Source organism: Vespa crabro, chromosome 11 (genome assembly GCF_910589235.1).
Source record: "Vespa crabro chromosome 11, iyVesCrab1.2, whole genome shotgun sequence".
Taxonomy (NCBI): domain Eukaryota; kingdom Metazoa; phylum Arthropoda; class Insecta; order Hymenoptera; family Vespidae; genus Vespa; species Vespa crabro.
The window spans coordinates 7,373,681-7,386,911 of record NC_060965.1 but is presented as its reverse complement, the minus strand read 5'-3'; the positions used below and the strand labels follow the sequence as shown (position 1 = coordinate 7,386,911).

Here is a 13,231-nt window from a genome sequence, read left to right as displayed (position 1 = left end):
ACGCAACGTATCAACACGTGAACCTATGCATCGGCGATCCCTTAACGTAGAATTAATTTTGTTAACTTGATGGTTGACTCGGTAAAAAAATGCGATCTCTCTCTCTCTCTCTCTCACTATCTCTATCCCTATCTTCATCTCTATCTCTATCTCTCTGTATACTAATTTGCGAAGATTTTTTGAATTTTCTCGAAAAATAAAATATTTCTGGAAATTTCCTTAAAATATAAAATATTTCTACCAATACGATTCTATTTAAAATTTTTAACATCTCATATTTTCATAAATAACATTAAATTTAATTAACTTTTATTAAAAATTAATATTAATTATTGGTCAAGCAACAATATTTTAATCAGGAACAGTTTTGAAGCGATTTTATTTCGTTGAAAAATTAAATAAAAAAGAAAAGAAAAAAGACGGAAAAGAAAAAAGAACGAATGGTATTGACTTCACTTTGAGCCGGATCCAAGACATTTCTTTCGTCCATCAACGATCCTTCGAAGAAATCAGAACAAATTATTGCGACACGAAGAGAGTTTGTGAGATTAGAGACTAGGGAGTGTTAACGCGCAACTCGCTTTAATTTTCTACCTTTTGGATCTTTCGAAGTAATTCCAGTTGCAAGCTCTCTAACGGTAACTACACCTCAAGAAACCGTGTAATAACATCGTAAATCTAAAACCTTCTCTCTCTTTCTCTCTCTCTCTCTCTCTTTCTTTCTCTCTTCTTCCTTTTCCTATATCTGGTAAATACGCATCGAGAAAGTATATCTTGTCCAGATCAACGTGTTAGAGACTTGTAAAGAACTACGAATGAAGGAAGGAAGGAAAAGAAGAAGATAATTCGAAGAAAGTAGAAAGAAGAGAGAGAGAGAGAGAGAGAGAGAGAAACAGACAAACAGACAAACAGATAGACAAACAGAGGAACGAATAATTATAATTATTATCATGATAACGATGATGGGGGTAATAATCATATAAATTTATTTAACTATTTATTTCAGAACAAGTAACGTTAAACAATAATAAAGAAAAGTGTAAAGAAACACTATAAATATAAATCAAAAAAGAGAGAGATGGACGAACAGGTGATGATAATGATGATGATGATAAATATAAATTTACTTAGCTACTTATTTACAGAACATATAACGATAAATAACAATAATAAAGAAAAGACAATTGCAAATAAACAGTATAAACAGTAAGCAAGAAAAAGAGAGATAGAAAAAGAAGGGTAAACGTACAAATAATAATAATGATGATGATGATAATAGCAATAAACATAAGGTTACTTAGCTATTTACTTACAGAACAGATAACGAAAAGAATATTGCATAAAAACATTGTAGACAGAAAGCAAGAAAAAGAAAAAGAGAAAAAAAGAGAGATAGAGAAAAAACCTTTTCAAGAGACGAACTTTAAGATTGGGGCCACTGAATCTACTTAGTCCTCTTGCTAAAACGCAACGTCGTCTCATGCAAATTTCTACGAATCGACTTACGCGTCCATCGTGGTTTCTACTCTTTTAAGAAGGAGAGGGAGAGAAAGAAAGAGAGAGTGGAAACGAATTTCTCCATCTTTTGATCTCACCTTCCGTACGTGAATGTTTCCTCACTTAAATTCCTTTTACCAAACGCGATATAGAAGATGCGAGGGTGAAGTATCTCTTTTCTATGTTCTTTCCTGTTTTCACGTAAAATATTGATATATGTAAGTACATACTTGTAGAAAAAAAGAAAAAAAAATAAGATGACGTAGTTATATGTATCTTTGCGTGTATGAGTTTCTCTCTCTCTCTCTCTCTCTCTCTCTCTCTCTCTTTATTTTTAATCGAACTATTACTTTATTTTAATATACTTTTACTTCGTAGATTTCGTCTTAAGTTAAGTTTATCTTCTTTTGTAATAGTATAAGTTAAATTATCCAACGATATTACACTTATACTAACTTAAGGAAAATTTAGAAACTTACTTATCAACTTAAAGCGAATGTAAAGGTTAAAATATAATAATCAAAGAAAGAAATGAAAATGAAAGAAGAAAAAGAAGAAGAAAATGATGTTCGTTGATAAAAGATACAAGAATCGAGAGATTCTTTGAGAGGTTAGTTGAGATGCGACGATTGCTACGGATCGTTGTCTTTTCTTTTTTTTTTTCTTCTTCTTATTTTTTTTCAAGGATTTTCTTGGGAAAATACCATCGGTAATCTTGGCGCAAAATGTGAAAGAAAAGACAGGGAAAAAAATAAGAAAGGTGGGAAACGATCTAAGGTGTTGCCATCTACTATGAGAGGTTCCATAAAATTTCTAGTCCTGGTCTTATCTCGGTTCCTACTCTCTCTCTCTCTCTCTCTCTCTCTCTCTCTCTCTCTCTCTCTCTCTCTCTCTCTCTCTCTCTATTTCTTTTTTTTTGCTTCTTAAAAAAAAGGGAAAGAGTATTTCGAGGTAGACGTCTCATTCTCGCAAGTTAGACGACCCTTATTATCGGGAGTCTTCTTTTTACGCGACCCACGTCAAAAAGATGAGAGTGTTGCATGTCTATTCCTGTATGTATATTAGATACAGAATGAGAGGCAAATAAAGAGTAGAAAGTTGTTCTTTTATTTTTATATTTTTTTTTTTGTTTCTTTTCCGAAATCGAAACTACAAATAATATCGATGGATTAAGTTACGGAACGAAAAGTTAAAAGAAAACAGGAAAAAAAACAAAAGAAATATATAAAAGATAAAAAATTGATACACCGCTTAAAAAAGATATTTCGCGAGTATTCAGATGAAGTGAGATGGTTCTACTAATCTTCGATAAGAATTATTTTTTTATAACAATATGGATCAGAGAACATATAAAAGTATTTGAAATAAACATTATCCTAAACTACGTAGAAATAAAAAGAAATAAATACTACACATGAAATTGAGTCGTAATATAAATCGATAATCCAACTGTTCCCCTTTTTGCCATTTGTGAAGAGAAAAAGGGAGGTGATCGTCAAGATTAAATTGTTCGGGATTCTCTGTGAAGAAGGGGGTTCGCTCTCTCATCTTACTCGTCCAGAAGTAAATTAATTTCCATACAATTTAGATGAATTCTAAAGATGCCCTTGGTACGTTGGGCCAAGTATTTCGGATTTCTCTCTCTCTCTCCTCTCTCTCTCTCTCTCTCTCTCTCTCTTTCTTTGTCTCTTTTTCTTTTTATCTTTATTTTCTAGGGCGTGGCCAAAGTGGTATAAAGATACTTAAGTATTTCCTTACCGGTTTGATCCTTTCCTTTTCTTTTTTCTTTTTTCCTTTTTTTTTCATTTTCTTCGTTCCATTTCTTTTTCTTTTTCCTCGATGATAATGAATTAAATTCACGGTCCAAAAGGAAAATGAAAGAATCTTTTTCTCGGTTCTTGTAGAATCGATCGAGTTCGATGTACGTTATTCAACGTTGGCTCACCTGTCATACGTGACTGCGAACTATCCTTCGCACTATTCGAAAAGGAAGGTGTCCTCTTCGCATATAAATTGCAAAATCTAACGTAAGATCCATGAGATAGAGATCGAATGAGAGGAAGGATGCTCAGAGAAAGAAAGAACGGATGTAGAGACACGAGACTGTCTCACGAAGGATATTCAAGCTACGTGCTACACATAGCTATGGCCTGAATCTGAACTGTCATTTGATTTCTATTCTTCTTCGTTTCTACCTGACTGTTATGACAGAAGAGAGAGAGAGAGAGAGAGAGAGAGAGAGAGAAAAAGAGAGAATCAAATGTTGCATCAAAGTAAACAAATTCTCACGATCGTTTGTAATTTATGTTTATAAAAAGAAAAAAAAAGAAAAAAAAAGAAGAAGAAAGAAATAATGAATCAATGAATGAAAAGATTTGCTGTTGTTTTATCAAAAATTATTGTTGATGAAAAAAGGAAATGTCATCATAACCGTTAATTCCAGTAAAACAATTTTATACGTCTGTTCAGCAAATAAAGCTTCAGCGATAAAGGAAAAGCTCATTACGTGGACGACACGTTTAAACGAGGAAATATATATACGTCCCTTAAACCTTTTAATCTCGTTCTGTCGGTGGTAATAGTAAATTACATAGCTTCGCGTCGACCCATTGACGAACGTCATCTATGCCGAAAACTGAATATCGTACCCGTAAATTAAGGGAAAGTTCTTAGAAGTTTAGGTCTGTGAGTTGATATGAGTAGTCGAATGAGTATGTGTGCGTGAGAGGGAGAGAGAAAGAGGAGAGAGAGGAAGGATAAGGGAGATACTGTCGTTAATATTCATAAAGCCTCGGGTGACGCGGATGAGGTCTTTAAGTTGGTAACAAAGGTCGATCCTGTGACGAGGAGCGTTGAGAAACCTTCGTGAAAGCTCCATTTTTGGTAGCTTTATCCGACGTTTATAACGAAAAGGAAAAGCATCGAACCTGTTGCCGAAATGCTATAATAACACCCTTAGGAAAATCTAGTCCCATTTCTAATCTTTTCGCTACTCTAGAGAAAACATATTTATGTATATAAGGTTTACGAAAAAATTGCATGCTTTATTAAGAATTTCTTTTTTTTCAATATTTTAATTCTTTTTAAAATATTGCTTATTTTAAATGATTTCAAAAAGCGAATCAGACGAAAGAAGATAGATTTTATAAGTGTCATCTGTCAAAATCACTCATGCTTTTTTTACGTATATCTATACCTATACATATATCTTTATTTGTAACAATACGTTATATTATTAACATTATGTGCATCCGTCCATATATAATATCATGATCTTGAAATAACCTCGGGCTCAACAATTTTTAAATTAGCCTTGTACTTATTTATTTTTAACAAAGTATCATGTTTCAACGACAACAGAAAATCGATAATCGATATAGAATCGCAAATAAACATACCTACTACTATAATAATATATTCAATATGATATCCTTCCGCTGTGTTCGAGTCTAATAATGACGAATCGCACAGGTCTTTCAATGATTTCAGGTTTAATATCAGAACAAGTAGCAATTATTCGTTCCTTCATATTTTCTGTCGTTGTGAGTTGTTATTCGTAAATCTTATCTTTTAATGTTCCTCAAAAGAAAAATCAAAAAGTGTGAGATGAAACCTGGTATCTTGCTGAAAATAAGTTGCGCGTTAATTTAAAAATTTTAGAGATCGAGCTTATATCAAAATCATATTATTATACATCGATAAATGCATAGTAATATTAATTACAACATACAAAAAAAGATATGTGTATATATGTAAAAAACATAGATGACCTTAACAAAAAACATTAAAAAATAATGTTTATAAAAAAATGTATCTTCCGTTCGACTCGCCTTTTGAAACCATTTAAATTACATAAGAAATATTTTTCGTATTATGTATGTATGTATATATAAATATATGTACATATAAATATATATATATGTATATACCTAATTGCGCGATGAACAGCAAAGCTTTCTCATAGACGTAATAAAATAATTCAAATAAAAATATTTATTAAATCGATCGAAAAATTTTGTCCGTTTATTTAAATATTTTTTAAAATTTACAATATACAATAATCGTCCGTTAAGTGACTGATCAAATTTTATAATTTTGGAAATGTAAATAATTCTTTGCGGTCATACATCGAAAAAAAGAGAAGAATAAAGAAAGAGGAAAGAAGGAGAAGAAAGAAAAAAAGAAAAACGAGAAAACCGAATTTAAATTTGGCGCGCGCGAAATACAATTTATCGCACGAATCTTGTCACGCCTGGGCTCTGTATTTCTTTTTTACTTTCAGTCCCACGAGCAATCGAGTCAATTGAAATTCGTATCACGCTCGTATTCAGTGTAATAAGGTCTACCTCTGTCTTTGTCCATCGTATATGTATGTTTCTGTGCGTGTGCTCGCGCGCGCATATACATGCTTGCGTGTATGTGGTTGTATCGATCCTCGGAAAGTGAGAGAGATAAAGAGACAAAGAAAAGTAGTAAAACGAACTAACACTCACAATCTTTTTTTCGTAACAAGGAGCATCGTGTGTTTGATCGACACCGAGGGTTACCCGAAAAGTTATTTGCAGAGGGGTTGGAGTAAGTGAGGATAAGTAGTTTTTCCTCTCAGGTCGAATGACATTGAGCTTTCAAACTCTGTAACATCAATATGATTAGCTCGTTATACGTTCGTAATCCATTCGTTTTCGCACTTCGAAAAGACTATTTAGCGTCACTAACGAAGAATTTTCCAAATGTACTGAAAGTTTCGTTACATTTGTTAACAACGTAAGAAAAAAAAAGAATGGGAAAAAAAAGAATAAAATATAGGGTGTCTTACGCAAATGGAACAGGTTGTATCTATTAAACGCTTAGAAAAAAAGATTATAGGTCAAATTTAAGTGGTATTAGATGGTGTATAATATGCACTTTTGTGCCTTAGTGCATCAGAAAAATGCTACTGTATTGTTATATTTAATGAAAACTTATATTTTCAACTGGACCAGTTGATGCTTTACATAAAAGTATTAACGTATTTATATCTTAAACTTATACATTAGGAAGTTATCCTGGTTAAATTTTTATGAATTATTTAGATCTGTCGCTATGTGTTAATAAATGGGTAATACCACACGTAATGAATACTTACGAATGAAAAATGTAATCTTATATTAATATTAGTAGCCAGTTCATGATTAGCAAAATAATTCAGAAAACTTTTAACTACGTATAAATGTAGGGTACAAGTTAATACTTTTACGTAGAACATTTTTTTACATATAAAAGTGCATTTGGTGCAGTTAAACATATAGGTTTTCATTAGAAAAAAAAGTGCATTTTTTAATGTATTGATGAATGAAAGTGCATAAAATTATTTGCATATTATGTACCATCTGATATCACTTTAACTTTATTTTATAACTTTTTTTTTCTATTTTCAACCATTTAGGAGATACTATAATTGTCTGGGACACCATAATTGTCTGTATATGTTTATGTGTGAGAATAAGTATAGTATTAAAGTTAAGTTAATATAAAAAGATAATTAATGAAAAATCAAAGATAAAAATTGTGTTTGTATTATCAGAGAAAAATAATTTACTATTATTGACGATGAACAATTTCTAACACTTTATTTGAATTGTTCCATACGGAACGAGTCAATTTAACATAAATCAATCGTACTTACTTATGTTACGAAAAAAGGGAAATATAAGTTGATGTGTGTCATCTCTGTCATAAAAAAAACGAAAGGAAATAATAGTAAAACAAAAAAGATAAAAAAGAAAAGAAAAGAAAAAAATATAATCGACATAACAATTTCATTCGGCGGAAAATTCGTTCTACGTGTAATTTTAAACGGATGTGTCTACGGTGCGAATTAATTATCTAACAATACAATGTTCATAGTTGGAATTGAACTTGAATGTTCGACGATCAATTTATTTGATATCGAATATGTCATTATAATAGGAAAAATTGTCTCTTTCTATTGTAAAATATTGAAATTTCATGATATTTTTCACAAGTGAAAAAATAATGACTATTGAAAGAACGTGACTGTTGGTTGAAAGCAGATCGAATAAGGCCGCCAAGTAGACGGTACATTGGGCATCCAATGGCATCCAATAGTAGCCAATGACAGCGTCTGCAGCATTCCGTATTTAGCGAGTTCGCTACGATCGAAGTTACTCGGGAACGAGACTAGGGATAAGTGCCACTTACATGCAGCGTTTGATGAACACGGCTATTGAAAGGAGTAGTTACTTGAACGCGGTTAATCGAGATCCGCCATTATCCCGTAACTACGCACCTTTTTTCATCCTTCTTGTAACTGGATACGATCGATGACGTCATATTAATGTTTTCATTTTTTATTTTTTATATTTTTATTTGTCTTTTCAAATTTTTTAATTTTTTATTTTCTATTCATTTATTTTAAATATTACGGAACAGAAAGCGTTAATAACTCGTATGTTTAAAACTGCTTTATCCTCTTTTTCTTATTAATTAATTAATTTCTTTATTTAAATCTCGTTTTTATGTTTCACTCTACCATCCGTTATTATTATTATTATTATTATTATTATTATTATTATTATTATTATTATTATTATTATTATTATTATTATTATTATTATTATTATTATTAATATTATAAGAAAGATATTATCTCCAATTTCCTTCGCATAATATTTGTTACAAATCGTAAGACGTAACAATCGCATTTAATTATTCATAATTTATATAGAAAATTCTATTTCTGTTGAAATTTTTCTTTTCGTTGCTTATGATTTCTCGCTTAAGTGAAATATGTATTTCTGTGAATTCTGTGTAATTCAGTGAAATATGTATTAATATCCGCAATTAGCCTGTTACAACCAATCGATCGAGAGAAAAAGGAAGAGAAAAAAAGAGACACGTTTTCTCTCATCAATCGCATCGATAACGCACGCACACAAAAAATTTTTCTCGCAAAATGCTTCGGATATGGGTATAGAGAAACGTGAGTTGCGTTTTGAGCGCTAAAATACATAAAACTCTATCGTTTTCGAAATAACTTTTACTTCCTGATAGAAATACAAATATAATTTCTTATTCTTACGTTACGTTACTCGAAGTCGTAAGATCATTTCTCATTATTAAAAATCTCGATAATAATAAAATTGTTAAAAAAAAAATATATTTTATTAATATTCAAAGTAATTACTAAGGATTAACTACATTTATCTGACAAAAAATTAATTCGTTTATTTCGATAATGAAATGATATATTGATAGAAAAGAATTTATGAAAAATAAAATGAACGATCAATCGATCAATCATGTGGAATGTTAAATTAAATTCTTTCTGTCTTTTTTCTTTTTTTTTTTTATTGTGTTCCACATTTCATTTTCTCCTTTTTCTCGTCAACGTTTTCATGCATATCCTGAATTGAGCGTTTCCTTACGCACAAATTCTTCCGCCCTGATACTCTCTATGATTCGCAATATTTTCATACTGAAAGTAACGGCCCGCTTTATTTTTCTTCGGTGTCATTGAACGTCTTGCATATCAATAGATTTGACTCATCCAAAGTATCGATACAGGCTGATAAGACAAGCGCCTTTCTTTTCCCTAGTGTCCCTTCTAGCGTATCGATAATCCATAAACGTGATCAGTTTCCAGTTTTCTTCTTGGTACTGAAGTTAACGTCACATACCGTTATGTGTTAAATTTGTTATGGAAATAGCCATAAACATGCATAAAAATACATGGGGAAAAATATTTATGTCAAAACGTATATAATAGAAATAACAAAACATTAATGCTGATATTATTGAATATTATTTCGTATAAAATATTGAATTAAAAGTTGTACAAAATTAAAATTAATTAAAAGCAACGATTGCTAGATCTTTCAATTTATAACATAAATATTAATATAACAATCGACGATATAAAAAATTATGTTACAAAATTATATTAATGTTTACTATATATCGAATTAATGAATTAATTATTCTCACAAAATTCAAAGGAATGTTTATTCTTCGTTTATAATCTACATCATTCAAATGAAATAATTAGAAGAATTATTTTCTGAATGACCCTCACATGATCGACTTTGTCAAGATAGCGGAGATTTTGTCTCTAATGCTAGAAACGACGACCAGAATTCACCTCCTGACATAACGAAATCAAATCGTCCAGTAATTTCCCCCTAATGCACGGGTCTTGTCCAGCCGGAAACGAAGAAAGCAGTCGGAACACCCGCAAAATCTACGAAAATCTTTTGATAAAACGCCTCAGGGACTATACCCTTACGAAACACGTTTCTGCTCTGTACTATATTTCGACCCTTCTCCATGAAATTTTATAAAAGATATATAGCTAAATATTCCCCTGTTTGTACGTGCCTATGAAAAGGAAAGCATATTATTCGAGAGGGTGACAGACAGTGTCAACGACCTACCAAAAACATAGTCACTTTTGGAAACATGGTCTTTCCAACGTTACTTTTTTTTGGTTATATTTTCAAAAATACTCCGTGACACTTTATATGTATTTGAATTATTCAAAAGAATAAAATATAAAAAAAATGAAAAACTTGATATCCCGAAAAAATAAAAGCAATGGATGAACATTTTTTCCAAAATGGAGTCAAAACAAGGTTTCATAAGTTTTCACGTTAGTATATAATACTGCTTCGGTACTCTAACAGGTACTTTCGTCCAAGTTAATACATTTTCCCACGTTAGTTAAAAAGAAGTAGAAGGATTAAAGAAAGAGAGCTTTTTCCGATCGCCGAAGTGTTTCTTCAAACCTTGAGTCATTAAATTTCGGCAACTATGGCGGACTACTTTGTAACGAGTAAACGACCGAAAATAGAGAAGCATGGTTCGTTACTAAATAGATGAAGAAAATTAAATAGTTTTCTCTCTTCTTACTTATATTCGCCTACCAAAGAGAATGTTATAATGTACAAGTAATAAAATTATACAAGTAATAAAATTGATTATATTAAGATCGTATCTTTTGACCATAAATTATAATAATTAAATTTCATATCAATATTAAATAAATGAAATACAAACTTAAATTAATAACTATAATAATTAATAATACTACAAAATATTAGAAAAACCTATACCAACCTGCAAGTATATCTGATGGAAAAAAAAATTTTTTAGATATCATTATTGTTATTTGAAACCAATATAACATAAAGTAAATAAGAACGTAAAACTCATATAATTAATAATAATAAAGAATTAAAGAATTAAAGAATTCCTATCTATAAATTTGAGAAATAAGAAAAAAGAAAGAAAAAAGAAAAGAAAACAAATTTCAGTTTCATGGAGTAATAAAGATGATCATAGAATAAGCATAGGAAAGATATGATTCGCCGGATGGCAAATTCACGTTCGCTTGTTCGTTGTAGCGCGCAAATTACGAAAGCTGTGGACGTGCTCGAAGAACTCTACGATGTTCCATAGTACGCCGATAATGCACTACGAGTGGAAAGGAATGCGATCGAGCTTTCTGCTTCGATATTATGTAAACATGGAATAACTTTATTGAAAGGAATTACACCATCCTTCGATGCTAATGGCGTCCTCCCTATCACCCTTCTCACGCTCTCTTACCCTCTCTCTTTCTCTCTCTCTCTCTCTCTTTCTCTCTCTTTTTCTCTTTCATTTTTTCTCACACGTCTCTTATTTCAACGCACGAACATCCTACGAAAATGACCTTCGCCGAGACGAATAATCTCGTAGATTTTAAAGTGAAATAAGGCGATTTCGACGTGAAAATCTTCTCCGATAATGTTCACCTCAGTAATATAAGGGTTGAACATGCTTGGTGAATTTTAATAACGGTCTTGTAAAATAAGGAAGGTAAAAAGAGATTTTCTTTCTTCATATAGAAACGTCGTCCTTAATTCGTCGATTTTATTGTTAATAATGAAGTTTCTCGGATAAAGATTATTAGAGTCTCGTGTAACATTTGTAAAGAACGCGTGTACATCGAGAGATATTATTAAAATTACGATAATAATTTGTATCGTATAAAAAAAATCGCTCATTAATTTTACTCAACATCTCTTTGACAAATTGAGCAATGTCAAAATATTCTGTATTTTATATCTATATAAATAATATTCATATTTTTTATTGAAATTTCTGACATTATTTATCTGTTAGCTTATTACTAAATAATTTCTCTCGTTTAACTTAGAAATAAAGTACTGAACGTTTCGACATTACCTATTTATTGGCTAATCCAATAATAATAATAATAAACTCTTCTATATCTAAGTCATAAAGAAAATCATGAATGAGATAAAGTAGATATATCATCCGTTTTATAATATTATATAAAAAGAAAAAAAAAAAGAGAAAAAAATAAAATTGATAAGTAACATTATTAATAATATTGACTCACCTCTCATGTAAATATAAGCAGTGCCACGCATGTTTCTCCTCGTAAGTACAAGCAAGTTCAATATGTTACCGATAATACCCAAGCAACAGATGGCAGGTAGAACGATGCCATAACTAATTCTTCTCAGGGTCGGTGTCCTGGGATCCTCTAGGATCTCCAAATCTTCCGGTAAAAAGCATAAACGTCCGCCACTCACGTTGAGTGTCTCCATAGTTTTTCTTTTCTTTCTTCCTACTTTAAAATCCACGTTCTCATTAAAAAAGAGATTATCCGTCTCCATTGAATCTTACATTAGTTTTACGAACAACGCCCTCTCGGTCAATCACCCTTCTATGATTGAACGATATTTTTATAATCATCATCGTACGTATAAAAACCGAATATACGAGATAAACGTTTAAGGGAATCGTGAAAAATGAAAAGAAACTAACGAACGTCATTTTTATTATAATTAACCCTCAAACAATTATATGACCAAATTAACACGAAATGATAAAACAATAAACATAGTTCTTATCGCTTATTTAATCATTGAAATGGACGTAAAAAAAAAAATAAAGCGTTCTACTTCACGAATCGATTTTGAATTTATATACTCGGATGTAAACGATAAATTTTGACGTTATCGGTTTTTCTATTTTATTTTTATTTTATTTTTTTTTTTTTTTGATTTTTCAACGATCGATCGAGAACGATAGTTCACGTTTCCAATGAACGAATCGTTCGTCGAAATGCACGAGCCAAGCAACAGGTTCGAGAGACGAAAGTTTCGTGTAGCTTTCCTCTCTTTCTGTGTCTTTTTCTCTCTTTCTCTTTTTCTTTTGGGTATATCACAAAGACTTGCAGACTTTTCTTTTTCCTTCGTCGATTTACCAGACTAACGTGTAACATATACACGTCCTAACATTTATTTCACCGAGGAATCCGAACATTTTCTTCCCGACGATTTGTACGCCGACATTTTTGATCATGCGACGATGAGAATGGCATTCACGTGTTCCTGGAAAATATTAAAATTTTTTTAGTTATGTGGCTTCCTTGAATTAATCCCTTATCACATCTACGTAAGAGAGAAAATCTAAAGGTGACTTTACTTCCATATTACTTTATACAGGGTGGGCCAAAAATCTTGAGAAACTTTGAAAAATTACTTTAGCCTTAACTCTTGGCATGACTCGTGATGGCAATTTTGTTAACGTCGATAAGCAAACTTTACGAACGTTCTTTTCTTAATCTCACCGATGTTTCCTTTTTTCTTACTTCTTTCCTCTTTTTTTTCTTTTTTTTTCTTTTTTTGAAAATTGCAGTTGAAAAAGAAACTCCGATAAGATC

General features: G+C 31.1%; 1 protein-coding gene across 2 annotated transcripts in view; it reads right to left on the bottom strand.

The window, feature by feature from the left end:
• Positions 1-13,231, bottom strand: part of LOC124427962 (probable G-protein coupled receptor B0563.6) — a 38,935-nt gene that overhangs the window by 6,174 nt on the left and 19,530 nt on the right. Inside the window, exon 2 of one of the 2 annotated variants that reach the window (XM_046971451.1) lies at positions 11,900-12,899. In XM_046971451.1, coding sequence (XP_046827407.1) covers positions 11,900-12,179 — 280 coding nt within the window. In that variant the 5' untranslated portion in view covers positions 12,180-12,899. The remainder of the gene's footprint in view (positions 1-11,899; positions 12,900-13,231) is intronic. The other variant, XM_046971452.1, reaches the window with a different exon arrangement.